Source organism: Myotis myotis, unplaced genomic scaffold (assembly GCF_014108235.1).
Source record: "Myotis myotis isolate mMyoMyo1 unplaced genomic scaffold, mMyoMyo1.p scaffold_m19_p_2, whole genome shotgun sequence".
In the NCBI taxonomy this organism is placed as follows: domain Eukaryota; kingdom Metazoa; phylum Chordata; class Mammalia; order Chiroptera; family Vespertilionidae; genus Myotis; species Myotis myotis.
Window position 1 is genome coordinate 158,450,549 of NW_023416324.1, and position 24,510 is coordinate 158,475,058.

General features: G+C 45.2%; 1 protein-coding gene and 1 non-coding gene across 3 annotated transcripts in view; one reads left to right on the forward strand and one right to left on the reverse strand.

The window, feature by feature from the left end:
* Positions 1-214: 214 nt before the first annotated feature.
* The window catches only part of ILDR1 (immunoglobulin like domain containing receptor 1), a 32,432-nt gene continuing 8,136 nt past the window's right edge, over positions 215-24,510 (reverse strand). The window contains exons 2-8 of one of the 2 annotated variants that reach the window (XM_036351980.1): positions 19,031-19,201; positions 17,542-17,691; positions 13,374-13,493; positions 12,953-13,099; positions 6,316-6,447; positions 5,323-6,096; positions 215-1,019 (exon numbers count right to left, since the gene is read on the reverse strand). In XM_036351980.1, coding sequence (XP_036207873.1) covers positions 1,000-1,019; positions 5,323-6,096; positions 6,316-6,447; positions 12,953-13,099; positions 13,374-13,493; positions 17,542-17,691; positions 19,031-19,201 — 1,514 coding nt within the window. In that variant the 3' untranslated portion in view covers positions 215-999. Of the gene's footprint in view, positions 1,020-5,281; positions 6,097-6,315; positions 6,448-12,952; positions 13,100-13,373; positions 13,494-17,541; positions 17,692-19,030; positions 19,202-24,510 lie in introns of both variants that reach the window. The other variant, XM_036351979.1, reaches the window with a different exon arrangement.
* On the forward strand, positions 15,006-15,112 carry LOC118677790. Its single transcript, XR_004974516.1, has one exon. It is a non-coding gene; the product is annotated as a U6 spliceosomal RNA (small nuclear RNA).

Genomic DNA, 24,510 nt, shown 5'->3' on the forward strand with positions numbered 1-24,510 from the left:
CCAAGGGTCTTGGGGAAAATAGGAGGGAGTGGTAGAGCTTACTATAGAGAAGGTGCGGCCCCTCCTTCGGGGGTTCTGAGTGGCAAAACCTGCCTGGAAGGTTCTGCTTGTGAAGACTGAGTGGTGCCAGGAGAAAGGCGGCTCCAGAATTCCTCAGGTTACCCTGGCTCTTCTCTGAGCTTTAGTCGGAAAGAAGGCTTAATCCAGTCAAATGCACCAAAGTAGGTATTTATTTGGGGCAGAATCCTCACGCCAGTACATTTTTATTTCCTTCTTATTTATATACTCTGTTGTTCCCAAGAAACATTTAAAGCAATTTTAATGGCTACATACCATATACAAAAATATAAGTTAGATATTAGCAAAAACATAAAATGAACAAAAGGAAAACAAGCTGGTACAAAACTGCTTCTCTGCTACACTTGGAATAAATGGCTCATAAGAGAGCACACTGCTGGGAGTATTTCCTGTGCCATCTCTTCCTGGGCCCTCATGGGCACTTGGGACCAGGCACAGGGGCAGCAAGGTGGGAGGGACCCTCTAGATATGCTATAAAGTGAGAGAAGTGCCCATGGAAATTATCCTATCGTACTCCATAGATTTCCTGCTCCTGAAACATGTTTGACTTTTTTCTTAAAGATTCCTGAGTTCTCACTTTGAGAATGGCCATGGTTCTGAGTAGTGTAACCTAGCTGAGGACTCAGGCAATTAAGTTCTTTAGGAATCAAATCTCACTTGGGCCCATTACAAGTCAGAGACTGTCTCAATATTCAGAGTGTGTGAACCAAGTCTGAAACTAAGTCATTAATTCCTAAAACTCTTGCTTTTAAAATTCTTCTATTTGATTCTCAGAATTTAAGCCAAAAGTTGTAAGATACAGACTTGCAGTGTCCTTCCCAAGTCACCTGTTAGTGTAGGTGATACCGATGATGTGCAGGAGCCGAGAGTCACCACAGAAGTAGTGCTGCATCCGGTGACTAAATGACCACACTCCTTCCACTATGGGAGCTGTCTTTCTCCTGCGGAATAGAACAGAAAAACCCACTCAGCTGGGTTTTGTTTTCTATGCATAAAATACACAGGGTGGTTTTGATTTAGGTGAAAATCTAGGTGAGTGGCGGCTGCTGGGACAGCAGATCTGAATCCAAAAAATATTTAACTCTTCATGAAGCCAGACTTTCTTCCTGGGTTAGGTTTTTCTTCTTTCCTACCTCTCTGGAGCCTCCCCAAACATCTTTAATTTCTGAAAATTTCTTGAAGTCTCATTCACTCTACGTTTTTTATTTTTAACATCTTCAAGCCTCCCTTAGACTGAAGAAAAAAGGTACCTTGTTCCATTCATCAGTCTCTCCCCCATTCGTTCATGATGACATGGCCCAGTCTCCCTTTCTTATGTATATACTCCTGAACTATTCTCAACCCTTGTCTAAAAAGTTTGGCTTCATATTTTAGTATTTCTCTGAAGTTATTTTTCAAAGATCAACTAATTACCTCTTCCTGACCAAACTCAGTGGCTTTTCTTCAGACACAACTTCTCTTGGTCTTTTGTCTTTTTCAACTTGCTCTATAAGGTCAAGGACTATGGTTTACCTTCCTCATATTTCTCTAACTTTGTATGGTAGGGGATTGTTTTATTTAGGTTTTGAGTATCTACAGCTGTAGTACATGAATGTTACCTTTCTAATCTTATTGGAAATGGCAAGATACGGTATCTGTCCCAAAACATATTGTTCAAAATGCACTGTTTATGTATGTTGCTACTCTTACAAATTTTGTGTTTCCAGTTTGTCAGAAAAGCGAGTTTTAGGCACGTGGTTTCTAATTAAAAAGCTATGGGATGAATGCTGACACAAAGGAAAGCAACAAAGTGGCACAAAGGGAACTTTTCCAGGGTTTGCTATAGAAAAATCTAGACATTATCAAGGAATAGACATTCCTTGTAAGGAGAAGTTGAAATATCCTGCTCTAAAAAAAGTGGGTTTTTTTGTGTGTTTTTTTTTTCTCATTAAGTCAAAGAGTCAAAAAAACAATCCTGGATTCTCTATAGAAAGTTTGAGTTTAGCTTAGAGAGGAAAGGATGCATTAGTTTTCTCTTAGAACAGGTTTTAGAATGAGTACGTACAGGCCAAGTTCAGAACAAACCGGAAGTGGCTTTCTGATAGGGTGGGTAGAAAAGAATGATAATCAGTTTGAAGGAGACCAGAGCCTAGGGGCCACTCAGTCTGAAACCAGTGGGTTTTAAAGCTCTGTGTGACTGTTGCTTCTCATATTTCTGAGGTTGCAGCCTTTGGTGGAGTAAAAAGATCAGCAGACCTAAAACGAGATCTCAGCTAGTGCCCTAGTTCTGGCATCAAGTGGGAGATTCCTCAACAGAACTTCCCTTTTCTCTTGGACACTGTGCAGAGAATAGTTCTTACCTGTTTTGCATTCCCATGTGATCATTTACATGAAAACCCTTGTTTGTTGGTATCTACTTGTTACACATTATTCTTGAGAGAGAAGATTCCATGTGCACCAAAAGATTTTTTAAAATTTATATTGCGCCAAATATTAATGAAGTATTTTTAATAAGTATTTTGTAAAAAAGTTATGGAGAAGGATAACTGTTGAAAGCTTGGTTTTAAAAAAAACAGTAATAAATCTTATCAACTCAAGGAGTAAACAAACCTCCACGTTATGCATAATCAAAGATCACCATCTAGTGGCCCAATTGTATTATAACTTCTGCAGTTAGCTGCAAGCTCCAAAGACTTCAGAGGCCAGGGAGGTGTGTGGAAAGCATCCAGCCCCACCGAGCAGAGGAGAAAAGAAAAAGACTTTGGTCCCACTAAAGGCATTCAAAATTCAAGTTACATACAAAACACGGTGCCCTTTAGACCAACCAATCTTCCAAATCAAGTTTCGGTCCTGGGCCTCTGATCACTCAGGCTGTGAGTGGAGAGTGGGAGGTGATTAAAGTAAAGTGATAGCTCTTTGGGAGATAAACTCAGAGACATCTAAAAGAATGAAGGCTTTTAAAATGACCTTCAGCGAAATCTCTGCCTCTCACCAGTAAGTTCATAATAAAAAATATGGGCTGCTTGGGGGTACATCTGGATTATTGGTGTGTACATCTGGATGATAAAGGAAGCTTTCAGAAAATGAAGAAATAATATCATCAGAAAACATGACTGCCCCACACAACATGACTGAAAAGGGCACAGGTCTGAGAGTCAGAGACTGTTCTAATTCTGGCTTCACTCCCTACTGATGGTGTGACTTTGGACATGTTCCTTAATCTCACTGAGCCTCACAGAGCTTTTTAAGAATTATCTATAATAATAAAAGTGTAATATGCTAATTAGATTGGAAGTCCTTCTGGACGAAGCCGGGGCTGCGAGGGAAGCCTGGGTCCTGGGTGCCAGAGGGAAGCCGGTGCTGGCAGCCAGGGGAAGGAAGGCCTACTCTTGCTTGAATTTTGTGCATTGGGCCTCTAGCCCTATATAATAAAGAGCTAATATGTTAATTAGACTGGACAGTGAAACAACCTCTGGAATGACTTTCCAGAATGACCTTCCGGAATGACCAGTAGGCGGGGGCAGCGGGGTCACAGGGCCGCGAGGCAGCTGGGGCTGTGCAGGCCGAGCCCCTAGCACGAATTTAGTGCATCGGGCCTCTAGTATGAAATAAGCATTGAAAAGGGCTTACCCTAGTATCTGGAACATAACTGGTATTTCTTTTACCTTTCTCTAACTTACAAGAAACCTCATAATTTCACTTAAAGAGAAGAAAATAAAGACAAGAAGATACTTAAAAGAAAATGGGGTTTGGATTTGGGGCCAAAAACTGGCTTTGAAATTGCATTTCTTTGCTGTAATGAAGTTGAGAGACAGTTTAGTCACTATCTAATTGAAGTAACAGCAGTTGTCCCTAACACACTGTGTTTTCTTTCAGGATGTAATTTTCTTACTAGTAGCATGGAAGGAAGAGTTGTATCCAATGTAAAATGAAGACAGTAGTACCAATCTCACAGGGGGTTATAAGGATGAAAAGAGATGTAGCATAGATGTCCAGAGCTCCGCATCACTTAGGATACTACTAATTTTCATTATTACTGGTCGTTGCCTCTCTCATGGGACATCTGTGAGAGTATGACATAATTGTCACTGATTATTTCAGCAATGCCTGCAGGCCTTTGCTACCTTCCTCACTCTCTGACCAAAGTCCTCCCCTAGAAAGACCAGCACTGTGGCTCTCACAAGGTGCCTGCTCCTTTGCACACTCCATGCATGTGACTGGATTTTAAACCAATTACAGCAGAACTTGCATTTCCAAGTGAGAGTTGAATCCTTCAGTGTGTGTGAGAGACTAAAACTCTTGTTCCTGTAATAGCCCTCTACTCCGGCAACTTCTCTCGGAGCTTACTCCATATCACTTTATCTCAACAGAACTGAAATAGGAAAAGATTCTGGTCAAAAGAGAAATATATTTTTGTGGGTAGCTTCTAAGTCAGTTCTGAAGGGAGTTCAGGAATATTTTTTGAGCAGTGACAGCTTAACTTTGCAAAGTGACAACACTAAAAGAATACCACAATTTGGGAATATTAATTATAAAATACGTTTTCAAAGTCACTTTTTTTTTTTAAAAGGTCTTATTCAGAGGCCCCAAAAGGCCTACATCAATCCCTTTGTATCCCTTTTAGGCTGGAAAGCGCCCTCATACCTCGTGGCAACCCTGCCTGTTCACTGAATCCTAAAGTGTGTATATGTATATATATCTCCAAATCAGTCCAATGGTCCTTTCCCAGGAAGGTGGCAGGGGAGGGCTCAGAGGCCTCTCCTTGACTACAACACTGTCTTGCACACTGATGTGAGGCACCCAGAGTGGCACATGCATCCTCTGTCGGGCCAGGTGTTCTAATTTGGGGTATGGAAATACAGTTGCTAAGTAAAGCAAAGCAGCTGTGACAGGAAGTAAAAGCCTCAGCCATCAAGACCAGTGTTCAAGTCCTAGCCCCACTACTCACTTGGAGCTTAATGATTCTGAGCCTCACTTCCTCACCTGTGACATGGGGGGACCTGAGGATGAGAAAGCCCTCTGTAAGCATCCAGCACCTCCCCCACCCTCGGGACTCACTAGGTCCCTTCTAGCTTGTAAGAGGTGTCTCACCAAGCCCACAGGGCTCGCCCTGCAAAACAGGGAAGAGGCACCCTCAGCGGTGGCCTGTGTCAGGTGTGGCCAAGCCTGGCTGAAGGGTCCTTTCTGCCCATTCCCTACCCTCGGCAGGATGCCCCAGGCTCACCGAGCGCCTCTCCACATTCCCTTTTTTCCTGCCATTCTTGCCTGGGATGACATCCAGTGAGCGGTAGCTGGGCGGCTTCTCCTCAGGCCAGTTTGGGGAGTGGGAGCGGCGGCGGTGGGCCCCCCAGTTCCGGGGTTGCCTCTCCTTCTCCTCCTCCGAGCTCCAAGAACTGAGGCCTGAGGGCAGGGGAGGGGAGTAGCTGCGGGGCCTGCGCCTCTGGTGCCTGTGCACGCTCTCCCGGGGGCTGGGCCTGCGGGGTCTGTCTGGGTAGCGGCCCCTGAGAGGCAGGTGCGTGAACCGCCAGCGGTCCTCACTGGATGAAGGGACATCGCTGAGGCTATCCCTGTCTGACCAGGGCCTGGATGATGTGTTCGGCCTGGAGCTGCGGTGCCTTCCACTCCGAAGCTGGTCCAGCTCCCTTCCTTCCAACGCCCAGCGCCTAGGCTGCCGGTCCTGGAGCTCCTGGTGGAAACCAGAGTGGTGGTGCTGCCTCCTCTCCTCCCTCAGATCCCAGGCTCCAGGGGGAATTGGAGCAAGCCAATGTTGGTGGGAGGAGTTGCTGGTCATCAGAGAAGATGGCAGGTCTCTCAGTGGGGGCAGGCGGATGATTCTGCGTTCCACGACCTCAGAGCCCAGGGAGGACAGCATACTGCAGGGTTGGCCAGATATGGCTTTGAGGTTAGGGGGTAGGGGCTGGGCTGGGTTGAGGTTCCGCAGCTCTTTCTCCAAATACTCTAGGACACCGTTAGTGACGGGAGGGTGATTGGTGGGCTGGGTCATTGGCATTTGTGGGAGGCTGGATCGCAGGGACAAATCTGTATGGAAACAAGGATAAGAACATGCAGAAAAGCTGGCTCACAGAATGCTCCTCAGAATCAGGGCACCAACATGCCACATTATTTAGTTTGCATGCATCCCCTCCCATCCTCAGTCAGAAAGATACCCACCATATTGGTCAGGAAAGCCCTGAGGTAGCCCGTGCTCCTACTCTTGCCCTCTTCCCTCTCCCACCCTACGTCTCTGGCACAGTTTACCTCGCTGAAGCAGCTGGTTCATTGGATAAGATGAAAACTGAGAGCTCCTGTCCGCCCCCCAGTATAGGGGTTTTTCCATCATCTGAGGGCCTAGGGCCTGAGCCTGCTTCATGTAGCGGTGGCGGGCCAGGGCTGCAGGGGAAAAAGGAGAAATGCAGACCCTCAGCCAGGGAAAGGCCCACACCTCCCACTTCACTTCTCTCCATCTAGTGGCCTTGCCAAGAGGCCAGTTTCTCTCCTCAAAGTTCACTACGACCTATCCTGCATGGGAGTAAGAGGTTAAGGAAGTAGTGAATCAATTGCTCCTCCAGGAAGGAACTGGGAATAAATTCCGTAGGCAAGAGTAGGAATCCCACACCCTGGGATTATACCCTTAAAATTGACTTCCTAGTCTCAGAAACATTTCATCACCCTGCCCATTCCCAAGGTCAACTATAATGCGCAGGGATATACATGGGTAATTAGCAGGCAGTGAAATCTCAGGCCACAAGCCAACAAGGCCGTCAGCCACAGGCCAAATATAGAAGGTACACATGCAAACAGTTTAGAGGAGGCTATGAGTCAGGCGCGGCCAGGGAAGCTCAGGGCTGCCTGCTCAGAGTGGAAAAAGAGAAGGATGTAGATGCTGAGGTCAATGGGCAGAATTACTGGTAAAGTGGGTAAGAGATCAACTGAAGGACTTATATGCATGCATATAAGCATAACCAATGGACATAAGACACTGGGGGGTAGGGAAGGCCAGGGGATTGTCAAGGGTGGGGGAAAAAAGGAGACATATGTAAAACCCTTTGTAATACTTTAAGCAATAAAACTAAAAAAAAAGAATGTTTCTAGCTAGTACGCCAGCTCTGGTTGGAGAAAACCAGTGGGAGGAAGGCAAGAGAACGCAAAAAGCTGGAGTGGATCCAGTAGACCTTCTGTACTCTTCTCCTCACTTTGCTAAGTGTTGAGGTTTTCCCCAAGCAGGAAGAATCTCTCAGAGGTGGGGTGGAGGCAGAGAAGGAAGAAGAGAAATACCATTTCCTTTCAGGGCAAAGAAAAGAACATAAAAAAGCAGCACAAGGGATCCATGGAAATGTCACTCCAGTCCCCAAGGTGCAGCTAACCCACAATGAGTGCATGTTAAAAACAAAAGCATGTAGTTGGTTTTGCTCATGAATTTCTATTTTGAGGTAATTTTGACGAGTGCCACATCTCCCAAAGTCCCTGTCCATCCATGCATGTAGAAAATGTACTTGTGTGTTTGAGTGCAGGAATTGCCTGCCCCAGGCTCCCAGCAGCACTCTCACCTCCTCTCGGTTCCCCAAGCCCTGTGTCACCTCACCTCCTCACCCCAAGCAGCAGGCTCTGCCTGAGGCTTCCTCCTGCCACAGGAGGAGGGAAGAGAAGGCAGGCCTTTTGGACCCAGCTGCACAGGGTGGGTGATTTGTTGAGGCCAGCAGTTAAGGGGCCACCTGGACAGCTACCCAGTGGCTCCAGTGTAAAATAAACTTCCAGCACAACAGGATGTGGTTGCAGCAGAGCCCCCTAAAATGTCTGGAGCTCCAGCCCTAATGGTGAGTCACAGCCCAGCCTGGAGGAAATCAGATGCAAACTAATAGCAGCTCACGCAGTTGCCACACTTTCAAGCCAAAAGGCAGCACTCTGGACCCTCCAAAGACAAGTCCATTAGCCCAGCACTTTCCTCTCCTTTTTGCTAACAGATGCCTCTCCCAGCTCCCTACATGAGCCAACATCAGCACACACAGTGCCCTGTCACTTTACATAAGCTAACTAGTCCTCAGAGAATTTTTTTTTTCTCAGAGAAATCTTCAATGTGGGATCAGATGAGGAAGTTGGGGTCCCAGAGGTTACCTCCCTAGCTCACAGTCCAACAGCGGGTGACTGACAGAGACAGAGTGTGACCCTGTGTCTGACACCCAAGCCTGTAGTCTTTTTGCCAAACCACCGAGTCCCTAGACTCCTTTATTTCTGTGAAACAAACAAAAAAACCCTTCCCCAGCGGTAACTCCCCACTTTATTTTTTTCCAACTCAGCTCCACAACTTTCAAAACCCACTCCAGACTAGTCTCTGCCTCCAAGGCCCAAGGACATCTAATTCCATTGGGAACAACCCTATATACCACCTACCCCTCTGACTGACTCCTGGCTTCCTCTAAATAGTACCCCTCCCCCTTTTGGCCACTTCCTTCCCCCACACCCCCAATTCCATAGGAGACAAAGGGAGAGTTAGGCTTACTCCTTGCTCTCCAAAGGACTTTTTAAGTTCATGGAACCCCCTGCATAGATAACTCCCTAGAGATCATTCCAGATCCTCCATGAACTTTCCCATCAAATGTTTACATTCTCCAGAGATTCATCTACCTGCTCCCTTCTTAGCTGCTATGCCTTTTCCTTAGGGCTCCTCCCTTCCCTGATGCACTGCAACTAATAAGATGCAAATGGGAAACACAGCCTCTGAGCTTCTCCCTTGCCATCCTGTCCCTGGAAACAGCCCCATGGGGATGTCTATACTATGAGGGTTTTCTGCTGCTCACCTAATGAGGAATCAGACAGGCAATTCTATATAATAAAGAGGTAATATGCAAATTGATCATCACACCATCACACAAGATGGCCTCCACAAGATGGCTGGCAGGGGAGGGCAGTTGTGGGCAATCAGGCCAACAAGGGAAAGCAGTTAGGGGTGACCAGACCAGCAGGGGAGGGCAGTTGGGGCGACCAGGCCAGCAGGGGAGGGCAGTTGGGGACAACTGGGCAGGCAGGGGAACAGTTAGGCGTCGATCAGGCTGGCAGGGGAGTGGTTAGGGGGTGATCAGACTGGCAGGCAGGTGAGCAGTTGGGAGCTAGCATCCCAGATTGTGAGAGGGATATCCGACTGCTGGTTTAGGCCTGATCCCTGTGGGCCCAGCAGTCGGACATCCCCCGAGGGGTCCCAGACTGGAGAGGGTGCAGGCTGGGCTGAGGGACACCCCCGCCCCCAGTGCACGAACTTTGTGCACTGGGCCTCTAGTAAAATAAGAAACACGGAGAAAGCGGCAAAGCTTCAAAAGTCTCCTAGGAAGTTATCTCTGAAACTCAATGGAGGAAAGTCTGCCCTGGTCACCTTTAATGAACTGGTTAAAAATACAGACTCCTGAATCCCCACAAACCCTCCCTCAGTCTAATGCAAGGCAAGAAAATCTGTGTTTTCAACGAGCTCCTTTATTCTAATGCTGGGAGTCAAATCAGAGTTGACTACTGAGGATCCTCAACAATCTTTCGAGAAATATCATTCTCGGAGATAAATTTCCTTAAATATGGGCTTTGAGGGTCAGATGGACTTCAACTGGAATCCCAGCACATACCAGCTGTGTGATTCTGAGTGAGGTTTTAGAGGGTCTGAGCTGAGTCTCCTCATCTGTGAGATGGGAATAGTATCTATTTCACAAGATTATTGAGGTTAACTGAGAATTCACATGAAGTGCCTAATGTATGACTGTCGATAGATAATGGCTGACATTGTTTTAATAAATTGTTATAAGTTGCTTCTTTTGCCTTAGATCTCATCAGAGACAAATGCACATACTGGGAAACTACACCACCAAAGGCACGTTCACCTTCCTTTCTGAGGAAAACCTGGGGTACCATCTTTAAGATGTCCCCTTCCTGATAGAAATGACCCTCAATGACCCTCAACACTTCCCCCTCCTCCAGAGACCTACGCTTCTTGTCCTCTGCAGCCAGCATCGTCAGGGGGCATCACTGACTTGCTTGTAACTGCACTCAGTTACCGGTCTGCTGCTCACCTAATGAGGATCTCCAACTGCACTTGCTTGTAACTGCTTACCGTTCCTTACCAATCCCCTCCACTCTTCCAGAACTTGTTCTTTTCCCTCTTTTGACGCATGATCATAGAGTCCTTTCACTTTTTCCCATACTACCAGTCCCCTATGACTTGACTGGCCAGTCATTTCGGTAACATCCTCAGGAACTTTCTAGAATCCCACACTCTTTGAACTCTTACCATCTCAGCTTTAGGAAACCACCAGCACATGCATCCTAGCTCCACACTGCCAGAGCTGACTGCATTGTGAGGCAACTGACCTCAAAGAGCCTTCCTCTCAACCTAACTTTCCCTGTCTGATATATAGACCTGGCTTCCCTCCTATAGAGCAGCAGTTTAAACATACCCCAGGTCTCATGCCTTCCCCTCCTCATGAACTTTTAGCCGATGGCATCATCTTTGTTGAGGAAGAGGAACCACCCTGGGCAAGGAATCAAGAGACCTAGTTCTAGTCCAGGCTCGGCCACTAACAAACTGTGTGTACTTGTGAAAAAGTCTCACCAGGCCTCACATCCCTCACCCATGAGGAGGTGCACGCATGGAGCAGAGATTCCCACTGTGGCCTGTGGCCTACTGCTGGGTGTGCCCAGAGGTTCTGTGGGGAGGAGGGCTAGTAAACCATCTAGAGATGAAACCTGTTTCTCCAGTTCTCCCAGAAAAAATAAAGTTCACTTTCAATAGCTTTCACCTTTAAGTTCTACTGTGGGTTCTTTACTGGTACGGAATGAATGATCAAGTTACTGAAATGTGGTGTCATTTTAATTTTTCCCCTCTCTGGTTCTCTAGTAACTCTCACTAGATAGTAGGAGCAGGTTGGGGAGACTGGCTGTGGTCAGAGAAGTTCAAGAACCACTGATATCATTCTTGAAGCTCTCTGCCATGTCTAGAATTTTTACTTGCTACATATGAGATCTCCCAGCTTCCTCCCTTATACTTTAATCATTGTCCATATCATAATGACTTCCTCTCTCTCTTCAGAGGTCAGGCTGTCTTTCCTAAAGGCAGTCATTTCATTGTAAGCCTGGTGTCACTCCCATTGGTTCCATCACTCCTCACTGATCATTTTACTTTACTTATTTTCCATAGGCCTTGGTTCTTTGCCTACAAATATGCTTAGGGTTACCTATTCTAAAAACAAGCAAAAAATAGTCATACACACACATACACACACCCTTCTCTATCCAAAAGCTTTAACAACTTCTGACCCCTCCATATAATCTCCTCTCATCACCAAACTTCACAGGACAGTCTGCCCTAGTGACTCACTTCGGAACTTACCTCATCTGCTCAAGTTTAGGGACCTTTACTTGTGGCCTGCATTTCTTGACTTTACCAGTTCTTCTAAATGAACTCTAACCACTTAGGAGGAACTCTTCTCCCCCAGAACCTGTTTATTAGCTGACAGTGGACACATTTATCATTTATGCTGGGTTTCTCCCCAGTCCTGCCTATTTTGAGTGTCCCACTGACCTAGGGATGCTAAGAAGACACCTTGAGAGGGTTTTTCTCATCTTTTCCTGCATATTAATATGTCAGTGACAGTGACTTCTCCATGGTGTCTCTCCATGGTGGGAAATTCAGGCTCTTATGAGTCAGATGAACATGGATACAGCACTGTACTACCACTGCTACTCACTATCTGTGTGACTTCTCTAACCTTCAGTCCCCTCATCTGTCAAAAGTGATGATACTGGCCTTCTAGGGTTGTGAAGATTCAATGGGGAAATATGTACAAAGGGCCTACACAGAGCAAACAGCCAATAAAGGTTAGTTCTCTTTTCCTGTAAGACATCAACCTCGGAACACAGGCCTGAAGCCAGACTCAGAGCATTGACCTCAACATTGTAGACTAAGTTTTGTTTCCATCTTAAGAAGCAATTCCTTAAAAAAAATTCCCTTTCAAGTGGACCAAAAGGATAAGAGTGGTTATCTCTGGGTGCTCAGTTTTTACATATTCCAAAATTTCTGGAATTTCCTCAGAAATGTAATACTTTACTGATATCACCAGGAATAGGATATATTATTTTAGAACACAAATACCACTTTCATTTAAAGAAGTTGATTCCATTCTAGCTAGTTACTAAGAAAAGATCATTGTAGAATAATTTATTTTTCTTTTATCTTCACCATGCATTCCGTAGCTAAATTGTTTAGGGCCTGTCATAATTCTGTTTTAAAAAGTCAAATGTCTGCCCAAAGAAAGCAAGATCTTCTCCTCCCTCTTCCCTTCCTTTAACACAGAAATTCTAAAAGTGTGGCTCTAGCCCAGGAGCATCACATCACCTGGGAACTTTTGAGAAATGCAAATTCTTAGGCACACTCCAAACCAATTAAATAAAAAAAACTGGTGGTGAGGGCTAGCAATTAAGCTTTAACAAGCCCTCGAGGTGATACTGAAGTTTGAGAACCACTGCTCTAACACCTCTTTCCTCAGATCTACTCTTTCCAAGTCATCTCTAAGGAGCGGCCTCCTCTCTCACTGCTACATTTAAACAATTCTCTCCAGAGACCTCATGTTAAGCAAGGTCAGTGCTAAGAGCAAATAGTGGAGCACAGGTATACCAGAGCCACGGAGGAAATGCTATCAGAAGGCAGAGCCATTTGAAGAAGGCCATAGGCAGGCTAGAATGAGGACAGGAAAAAAGTCCTCTCACTTGACTCTGTAGCTTGCCCAAGAATCATTTTCTGGGCTGAGGCCAAAGACCCCCGAGCCTGTGATGGGAGAAAGTTGTGGAGGAGAACCTGGAAGAGCCTATAGTTTTGAAGTTGATCAGCAGCAAGCCATCCCACTGCTTGTCCATCCTCTCTCACCTTCCTCAGGGCAGCAGCAGCGGGTGGGACAGCAGGGGCAGCGGATGTAGCAGCAGCAATATTGGGGACAGCACTGGCACCAGCACACTCCAATCAGCAGGAGCAGGAGGAGGGCTCCCAGAATGATGAAGATCACCGTCAGCCAGTCTGCAGGAGAGAAGCCAAGCAGGGGTCACACTAAATATACAGGAGCAGTTCTAATAGCCTAGAGGTCTAACAAATACCGCTCTCAACCTACAGATTAAGGTTGAACAATATAATGGAAAAAAAAAAAAAAAGGTTAGTTTTGGTAAGAGAACTTGAGGTTGGCAATCCAAAAATAACAACCTGGCCTTGCTTGTTTCTGCTTTTTTTTTTTTTTTCCTGTATGAAAAAAGTGTCATGGTGGGGCAGATAAATAAAAAGTTCCCACAGTACTTACGCAGGACAATGAGTTTCACCTCCTTATCTGGGTCACCTGATGTGTCCCCTGGAGCCTCAATCGCACAGTAATACACTCCATGGTCCCACCACATCACTTCATTAATCACAAGATCTGCTCCTGCAAGAAAGGAAAAAGAATGTGCACTGATTGAAAGAGAGGGAAATGCTTTCTGACCTATCGTAGATTCAAGGCCCTAGCATTGTCCTTCTACATCTTAAGTGGCCCCCTCATAGTTCAGAGAAAGGCCTCAATTCCTTTTATTGAGGCCCTCCTCTTTCTCCAAACAGTATAATGGAGGTAGAACTGACCAGTCATTGAGCCCTATGAGGTATTTTGAAAGGGTTTTGTATATATCACCTCATTTAATTCCCACCACAACTCTCCAAGTGGGTGAGGTAGAGATTACCACTTGTCTCCCAGTGTCTATTCTCCCTTTCGCTCAGAGTCATAGAATTTTTGGTCATGTATGAGGCCATCCAGAATAAAGTCAGTATTTCTCATTCTCTCTTACAGATGGACATGGACATATGACTCAGGGCGGATAGAGTGTAAGCAGAAGTGTTACATCATAACTCAAGAACTTTCTTAAAAACAGTCTGGGGACACTTTTACCCTTTGTCTTCATTTCTTCTTCTTTTTTTAATCCTTACTTGTAGATACGTGTGTTTTTTTCCAATGATTGTAGAGAGAGAGAGAGAGTAACGGAGAAGGAGAGAGAGAGAAACATTGATTGGTTGCCTCACATATGCACTTTGACTAGGGATTGAACACACAACCTGACCAGAAACTGAACTCATGACCCTTTGGTGCATGGGACAACACTCTAAACACTGACCCACACTGGCCAGGGTTTTTCTTTATTTCTTCTTCTACTCTGTTATCTGGAAAGCAAATATGATGGTTGCCATTTTGGATTATGAGGACGAAGATGATATTCTTGGTGGGTTAGAAGGAGCTTGGGGACCTGAGGACTTAATGAAAGAAAGCCATTACTACACTAGTTCCATCGACTTTCAAATTTATATAAGAGAAGAAATAAACTTTATTGTTTAAGTCACTAATACTTGGGGCTTTTGCATATTCACAACTGTAATCCTGATACGTGGGTACCATTATTAGCTACATTTCAGATGAAGAAAACAAGAGGCTTAGCAGGCCTCAGCCTTTTCCAGGAGGCTAAGAAACCGGCTTAACAACAGAGAGCTAATGCTTAGCAGAGGAAGGTTCAAACCCTGTCTCTCTGCTTCACTATTGGTGCTCTTAACCATCAAGTTCTAATATCCTCTCCAAACTAGGTAGACAATGCTATAGTAGCCTGGATCACTTGCCAGCTGTGAACAGATATCTCTGGATCTTAAAGGAATAGGTTATGAGATAAACCTGAATAGGCAAAGATGAAATGCCATTGTTTTAAGAGTAAATGTTACTAAAAAATAATAATAATTTCAGTTATCAGGAACACCAAGCACTGTGCTCCCCCACTAAGATAGATGAATGGGATGTTCAAGATTAGCAAATGCAACACAGGCTCACTAAGACCTTTTGTGGGTCCAGAACTATGTTAGACACTGTGTGGACGATTTCAAGAGGAAATGCGGGAGATCTGAAGAGGAATAAGACCCATCTCTGGTGCTCGCTTCGGCAGCACATATACTAAAATTGAAACGATACAGAGAAGATTAGCATGGCCCCTGTGCAAGGATGACACGCAAATTCGTGAAGCGTTCCATATTTAAAAAAAAACAAAAACAAAACAAAAACCCATCTCTGGCCTAAAAGGGCTTAAAGCAGCCGTGGGCAAACTACGGCCCGCGGGCCGGATGCGGCCCGTTTGAAATGAATAAAACTAAAAAAAAAAAAAAGACCGCACCCTTTTATGTAATGATGTTTACTTTGAATTTATATTAGTTCACACAAACACTCCATCCATGCTTTTGTCCGGCCCTCTGGTCCAGTTTAAGAACCCATTGTGGCCCTCGAGTCAAAAAGTTTGCCCACCCCTGGCTTAAAGTCTAGTCGGAGCATCAGGGTAGCCTCCAAGACTCCATTATTTTAGTCACAGTAAGTGCCAGAGGACATCTTCCAATTCTTAAAGACCTTACTTTACAGATTTGCTCCTGCTTAGTTGACAGTCATATCTGCAATTCTTTTTTAAAAAAAATTTTAAGTTGGCATACAATATTGTAATAATTTCAGGTGTATGACATAGTCATTCAACATTTATATACATATGAAATGATCACCACAATAAGTGAAGAAACGATCTGTATATCTGCAATTCTTTCTTATATGTTTGTCAAGAAATATTTATTGAGGAAATGAAACAAAAATGTAAGGTCACCCACTATTGGATCTAACTTTGACTTGTTTCCTTCTCTTTCTACGTCAATCCCTATGATCATTTTCCTATTCATGATTTTCCAACCCCACTACCTTTCCTAGAAACAAGCTTACCACAGACTTGGAAGAATGGTGAAAATGCTTTGGGGGAAATTCCCCCTCAGAGGTTAATGTGTATTATAAATCTTCCCCACTTTTTATTAGAGACATAAAGATTATTTTAGGGATGTCAGAGTAATGAGGGCATTATGTTAGCATTTTAAATGATTCAAGAACTATTTTGACAGGTTCATCACAAATGTTGCAGACATGAGCATAAAAGTATCAGAAAACAAGGCTCCAGATGTCACAAGCTTGAAGGTAGAAATAAAACCAAAGGGAAATGCCACTTTCCCATGAGAGTAAGAAAGAGCAGAGTCTGACCCAATGTGGCTGGTTGGGAATGGAGGTAGCAGACCGCACTGCTCAAAATTAGGGAAAAAAAGACATAACAGCAGGGACTATCACCTTTGGGGACTTTCGTTTGACCTTCAGAAACTGTAAAGGAGACTTGTTAATGAAAGAGACTTATTAGAGCTCATTCTGCGGGCTCTGGAGAAAGTGGAACCACCCTGAATCTTTGAGAATGCCCCTAAAGACGGGAAAAGGACAGTTGTGCCCTAAAGCCGGGAACACGGCTTGGGGGAATCAGAGGTTGAATGTCAAAGCATCAAACGTAAGTTTTACAGCCAAAGTATTAGAAACAAAGTTGGAAGCAATTGTTAAACTGGCTCCCTTTAAATGCTCTACCTTTAAATGGTCAAAGAATATTAACTGATTTCTTCATGTTGTTGCTATGGGAATTCTGAGTGGCCTGCTGGGTGTATTTCCCCCACCTTTTTTTTTCTTTTTAACCAGCAAATGTTTACTTAACACAGTACACAAAGCTCATTGAAACAGGCTCTGAATTTTGTGCCAATAACCCATCACACCAATCCTGGATTATAAGATAGGAATGTGGGGTGCTAACCCCTCCATCCCAACGTATGCTGAGTGATCATAACTAAAGTTCACTGCACACTTTCTGTGGCTAAGTGCTTCATACATATCATCTCCTTTGATCCTGACAACTCCCCAGGTACTGTGGCAAGTTTCACTTTATAGAAATTGAGGCTAAAAAAGTTGAGGGGACTTGCCCAGGTTCACACGCCCTATAAGTGAACTCACACCTGAGTCTAATCACCGCAAGGGATACGCTTTAAGCCTAACTCTCACATATCACATTTGATATTCACTTCAGTGTGGGGAGACAGAGCCCATTATGCCCATCTTGCAGATGAGGCAACGGGAGCTAAAGAACATAGCTGCCACGGTCACTAAGCCAACACGTGGGAGTAATGGGACCTCAGCCCGGTGTTTTGGATTCTAAGCCCAATGTTCTTTTCTGTACCACTGAAGGGTGCTGGTCTGAAGGTGGGCATCTCCTTGGAAGGCTCTATTTCCTTAGATGTGTATAACAGGCAGAGCCAGAGGGAAACCCAGCAGCCTGGGGTTCCAGCAGGCCCTGAGGGTGATTCATGGAAGAGTCAAAGGAGCCTGGTCCACACCTCAGCCCTGAATCTCAGGGACACAGAGGAAACCATCCATTCCTACACCGTTAGCCAAAGCGCATCCAGAGACCAGCTTCCAGGGAAGTGACTTTCAGTGTCGTGGTACATTCTGTACCAGCATAGCTGGCATTTTCCTCAAACAAGGGCAGGGAGCAAGTAGATCATCAGGCAGCAGAGAAAAGGGGAAATCCCCCACAATGACTCAGCCTGGTGTCTGCACCTCTGCACCCACTCACGGTTCTGGATGGTGATCTTGCGCTGCCGGTAATCCGCCCCCAGCACAGGCTCATTCTGCCCCCGCCTCTGGGCCACGATGCGGACCTCCCGCTGGCTGTCGTTGCAGTCATTGGAAGGGTCCTGGCCCAGGGATAAAGCTGCCTGGTATGCTGTGGAGAGAGGACACGCCTAAGTCACACAGCCACGGGGAACTCCCAGGAAGAAAGGTGCCCTCACTATGAACCTCTGTGTCCCCGGGGCATCTTGTTCGCATGAAGATTCTGATTCTGTGGGTCTGGGGTGAGAAGCAGAGATTCTGCTTTTCTAATGAGCTCCCAAGTGAAACCAATGAACCACACTTCGAGCCCGAGACTCCAGCATCCCCCCCAATAGGCCATCAAGGCCTGGATGCATCCACTGACTCCCATCCCAACTTCCCGCGTCTCATTTTTAGCGGCCCCAGACTCTCTCCCTTATAATACACCTGCCCTTACAATACAAAGTTTGAAAGCTGTTGAATCTGCTGGGGCAAATGCCCACTATCCTAATCTCCCCTACCTCCCCACTTAACCCAGGCATTTTAAGAGTCCCCTCCCCACCCATGAAACTACACCTAAATTTAGAGAGAGAGGGGTCTCTGGGGACAGTATCAGTCTCCATGGGTGGCTCAGACAGGTTTGGGGGTTCATGTTGACATTTGTAGGACTCAAAGAGATAAAGCTGATGCCTCCCCCTCCTTTCATCTTAGGGAGCTCATCTGCTTCCTTCCAACAGGGTGTCTGCTTCTGTTCCCAAAATTTCTACAAGGTTAATTATCCCAGGTTAATTATCCCATTTAAAGGGAGCCAGTGGGTATCTGGGTTCCTTCGTTCCTGGAGAGAGGCAGAGGTGGGCAGCTAGGAAGAGCTTTAGTTCCAGACAGCGGAACCAATTGTTACTTAGAGGTCAGATTTGGCTAAACATAGGGGAATTGTGCATCTCAGAGATGTCAAACAACAAGTGTACTCCCTGGGGGCAGTGAGCTCCGTATCACTGTTTAGTCAGCAGGGGAGTGACTGTCCACCAGGAAGGCTGGCTGTAGAATTGAACCTGGCAGTGGGCACAAGTTCACAAATGACCCTTCCTTGTGCATCCCAGGGGTGCAGGAGTTTTCTTGTCAGCATTCTAAGACTAGGGTGATGAGAGGCAAATCTGCATCCTCATCTTAGCGTGCTGGCACAGACTAGGATGCAGAATTTGCTCTGCCTTTTTCTTAATGTCTGGGCTGCTTTATATCTTTTTAGAACAAGGTGGGACATACATTTTAAAATAAATAAAATAGTCTGTGACCTTCAATTAGTTACTCTATCTGCTTGGGCTCAGTTTACTATAAAATGAGGGGGCTGGATTAAGTGATCTCTGTGGCTTTTCACTTATGGGGATTTGTGATCCTAAGTCATTCCTACCTACACCCTACTGGCAATACTTCACAAAGGGACCCTGGCAGAGCCAGAGAGGGAGGACACTCACATGCAGAATAGTAGTCAAAGATGGGGTCCTTGCAGAACGACTTGAAGCGCCACGTCACTACCACGTCCTGGAGCTGGGCAGAGGTGGTGTAGTCACATTTGAGGACGACAGAGGCAAACAGGGTGACATAGCGCTCTGTGTGCTGGACGGTCACCAACAAGGACAGACACCCTGCAGCCAAGAGCAGGAGACAATGCTGAAGGGAGACCAGATCTCTGGGAGGTGACCTACTTCGGCTGGTGGGAAATAAAAGCAATGCAAATGAACCACCACACTGCCTGACTGGTTGGGAGCTCACAGGTGGAGTCTGAGTTCTTACTTGGCCTGGGAAAAATGTGGGGTGGATACTGCACAGACAAAAGGGAAGATGGCGAAGAAAAAGATCAAGGAGCTCACAGTCCATCGATAGTGATAACACATACAACAATAATAAAGAATTATATTCAAACAAGCCCACATTTGTACTTGAGTGAACTTGCTAATATATATTTTCTTCACATCATTTTCTCTTCATTTCCCTAAGGATACATTCCAACCTCTACAAGGCCTATGAGGCTGGTCACATCTGTCTTCAGCCTTTCTCTCCTGCCTCATCTCCCTTCACGCCCTACCTTACACTCAGAGCTTCGGCCATGCTAGGATTGCCGTCTTCAGCAGGTCTTCCTGCATGTGGCTCTCTCAGCAGCAGCACTCTTCCACATCACTGGCCACCATTCCACGCCCTTCACTAGACTAATTACTATTTATTCCTTAGGTCTTCAGCTGCACCCTCACCTCCTCCAGAAGCCTTCCCTGACTACAAATCTGGGAGAGGGGCCTCCCCCTGTTCGCCCCAAGTGCCTCATCTTACCATAAGGAGCACTTTTTCACACTTCGTAGTGATGGCCTGTTTACTGTAGGACCTGAGAAGGATGACTGGTTTTGTCTCTAACTCACTGTTGAAACATAAGTGCCTCATATTGTGCCTGTCACCTCCTTGGCAACCAACAAATGTTTGTTAAATAAATGATGGGCTAAATGACCAAAAATACATTAACCAGTGGTCAGGTCAACATAAGCATCGAGCAAATGAAACAAAAATCAGACTGCCAAATTTTATCAAGAAAGACTTGAAGGAATTAAACACTTTTTTTTTAATTTAAGAAAACTCCCTCCTCTCACTTTTCCAATACACAGACAGCAGGTGGCACAGATATGTCAGGTGGGACTCTGGCAGTCAGAGGGCCACACGTAATTGATATCTTGTAATGTTTCTATATCAATATGGGTTCTAGGCCAGGTTATAGGGCATCTCCTCATAGGAGGGTTAGTGTAGAGCAGGAGCACTCAAACCTGAGCATACACCGCCCGGAAGACTTGTGACAGCCCAGACTGATGTCAGCAGTTTCTGATTCAGTAAGACTTGGGTGGGGCCAGGACTTACATTTCTAATAAATTCCCAGGAGACACTGATGCTACTGCTCTGGGCATCATCCTTTGAGAAACACTGGTGCAGACTAGATTTTAAAACAGCAACCACCTAGGCTTTGGACTCAGATATGATGTTGATCAAATCACTTTACTTCATACTTAGACATTGGACAAGTTATTTACTCTCACTCAGTTTGTGCTTCCTCAACTATAAGTGGGGATTGCATATAATAGTACTACCTTTATCAGGTCCTTGCAAGAATTCAATGAGATAATCCACATCGGGTGCTTGGCACAGTGCCTGGCACACACACTGCCATGTTAGTGTCAGTGTATAAGTCTCCCTCTTTCAAACTGGAGTTCTCAGGTATAATTGCCTTTATTTTGACTGAGTTACTCCCACAAACAAAACAAACATAGACACCCATTACAGAGCAGCTGGGTGGGCCTATTTCAGTGGCCAAAGCCAATAGTTCTGGGTCGCATCTCACCTTCTGGACACAGCCCACAAAAGATAGTCTGTTGAGGCTTATGATGGGCACCCACACCTGCTTTTCTCATATCCATGGAGAAGCAAGAGAATGCTGCTCAGAACAGGCTCTGGCCCCCAGATAAGACCTGAGGCATCTCCCAGGTTGGGCTGTAAGTAAGGATGTGCCCTGGCAGCTGAGCTGCAGAGAGGGTCTGCAGAAGTGTAGGGGAGACCTCTGGGTGGAGAAACCTTCATGAAGGAAAAGATTTACGAGAGACTCTGACTCAGATAGGATAAAGATGACACGTGAGAAAGAGAGGGCAGAGAAACTCACCATTTCAGGATGGAAGATGAGCAGGAAGGGGCAGGAGTTACTTGGGGAACCTGGAGGGGACCAACTAGCTGGCATCTCTGGCTTTACGGAAGGCAGAGGGGATAAATAAGGTGGTGTTGGTATGGTGACCAGGAGGTGGGGAGATGGAGTGAAGTCTATATCACACTCCAATGTCTAGTTAATGGATAATCACTGAAGGCTTTTCTGAAGAAGAGTAATAGGGTGACAGTGGTGTTTTCAGGAAGATAGATAACTTCCTTATTCAGCTGTGAATGGAAAAAGAACATCATTTTGAAAACAAACTTCTGTAGTTTGGGGGGAAAGAGCTGCTGCCTACCAGCTGTAGGATTCCTGGAAATCAATACAATCAACAGAAGAGCCAGTGACCAGCATCTCATGCCTAACATGAATTCTATCATAATCTGCTGTTTTATTTTTGTTTCTCCATCTTCATCCTGTTTTGTTGTTTTTGTTTTTCCCAGAACTGACCTGAAATAGATTTTGGAGCTTTTGCCCAACAACATAGCCTAATGAAGAGAAGGAACTGCAGTAAGATTCCAACAATGAATGTATTAACACGAGCTCCTTTTGTACAGTAGCACACATGGATTGGAATAGGGAGAAGACACTGATCTGCAGTCTACACATGACCCTAGGTTTGCATAGCACTTTCAGATGTTTTCTTTCACACACTAAATATGACCTCTGGGAAGAGATGAGCTGGGCCCACACCAGACACAGCAAATCTGAAATTGGAAAACGTGACTTGTCTATGGTCATGCATTCTCTAAGAGAATATAATTTAAGATTCTTCCCCTGAGCAGCTCTTGCCATTCTGCCTGGCCATAAATAAAAGAACGTGTTTGGTATTCATTAGCTTGCAAAGAACTAAAACATGGGGGCAGGCTACATGAGCGATAATTAATATACACTTAACTGTCATTCTGATAGTGTAATTAATAACTTACATGTTCTTTATTTTGCTGAATAGTGATTCAACATAAATAGCAGTTTATGGAAAGGACTCTACTCCACATTATTTGTATAGAGGCGGGTCATTTGCAGGGGAGGGAGGGCCGGCTTGCTGGGAGTCAGAGGAGGGAGTTTGGTGGGGCCAGAAGTTGCTCTGTAGTAGCTTTGCAGATTGCTGAATCTGACACTCTGAGTCAGGAGAACAGGGACAAGGGGAGTGCCTTCATTATCAAATCCTCATTCAGGTACCCTTCCATGAATGCCCTTATTATGGGCAAAGCACACCTGGGGTCAGAGAACTCACCTTTACCAACGTCAGCACTGGCTGTGCTGCCTTTTATCCTCTCTTCAATTTCATCCCTTATGTGAATATTGAGCCGTAAAATATTCCAGGTTCCCAGATATGCTGACCACATTGAGCTCACTCACAGTCCCTCTGAGGGTTTGCCAGCCCCATAGCATCCTGCACAGCTCTCAGAATACCGCCCCACCCCCCGCTTGCCCCCACAACCCTCACATGGAAAGCAGGGAAGGGTCCCAAGGTAAATGAGCAACAAGCAAACCCCTTCTTCCTTCTTCTCAGTTGTTTCTCTACATCTACTGTATGCTGGGCCATGTACATATATTGTCTCTAATCCTCGCAAACACCCTAGGGTGTGATCATCCCGGCTCGTCTTCGTGGGCAAAAGTTCAGACAATAACCCAACCCCTCTCAGCTTCAGGATTTGAATTCAGGGCTTGCTTACAACAAAAGCCAATCTCTGTATTTATTTATTTTAACCCACTCTTTCCCAAGCAGGCAGGTTTAACCTTCCAAGTGAAAGGAAGTCAGATGCTGAATTCTCTAAAAGCAGGAGGGTTTTTCAGATTGGGAAAAAGACAAAGGAAGTAGCAAGTCCATGTCAAAGGCAAAAACCTCCCATCTTTGTTTCCCTTTAGCTTGTAACTTCTCTATAAAACTAACCACACTGGGCACACACATTACTAAGCAGATAAGGTTTTCAAGACGAGACCAAAAGCAGCAAAATCAGGGTTGAAAATATGAACAAATTAAAAAAGATAAATGTTTTAGAGATTGTATCACTTGTTTAGAGATTGTATCACTGCTTTTTAAAACTTAGTTCTACAAGTTTTCAAATTCTTAAGTTGTATTTTTATTCTTAAACTAGAGGCCTGGTGCACGAAATTCGTACACTGGTGGTGGTGGTGTGTGTGTGGGGGGGGGAGGGGGGGAGTGGTTCCTCTTGCAATCTGGGAGCCCTTGGGGGTTGTATCACTGATGGCTGAGGCCAGTCTCCATGGGGAGCAGTTGGACATCCTTAGTGCTGCCGCGGAGGTGGGAGAAGAGAGGGTCACCAGCTGTGAGCCTGGCTTCTGGCTGAGTGGCGCTCTCCCTGTGGGAGTGCACTGACCACCAGGGGGCAGCTCCTGCATTGAGCATCTGCCCCCTGGTGGTCAGTGCACGTCATAGTGACCAGTCGTTCTGCTGTTTGGTCAATTTGCATATTAGCCTTTTATTATATAAGAGGATTTATTTCATCCTGTGGCATCTCTTTATCCCCAATTCATTGCCACCTAATTTCATAGCTGTCTCTTTTTATTTTTCCCTTGAAAACATTAATTCTAGAGACTGACTTTCTGAGTTCAGATTCTACCTTCACTTCCCACCATTTAAAAGACCTGATAAGATATTTCCAAACTCCAGTTGTTTCTTTACCCACAAAATTGGAATGATACTAATACTTGCCTAATATAGGGTTGTAGTGAGGATTAAATGAGATAAATGTCCAGCATTTAGGAAAGAGCCTGTCACATCCTAGGCACTCAATAAAGACAAGCTGTCATTTGTATCATTTGTATGTATCTTGCCTGCCTTAAAATACTGAGATCAACTGAGACCATCACGTAAGAGCATTTTGAAAGAATTAAAATGATACAAATGTAAAGGATCACTACTATCTTCCTTTTGCAAAATGAGTTAGTGCATTAGAAGCTTTTAAAGCTGTGTTGCTTTGTACTCTGGCAAACCCGTTCACAAGTTCACAATTTACGTCCTCTGAGAAAGAGGAAGGGAGGGAGACCTGTCATTTAAGAGTGGAAAGGTAACTTCAGATGAGATACCAGAGCTCATGGGAAGGAGGGAAAGGGAAGGGGGATTCTCTGTTTCCCGCCATGAGGTACTTTCCAAGACTATGCTGCTGTGCAGAGTGGGGACTACCATCTGACATTAAAGTGGAAGAAAAACATACCGAAAAAGAAGAGTATCTTTACAACTAAATGCCATGTGTTCCC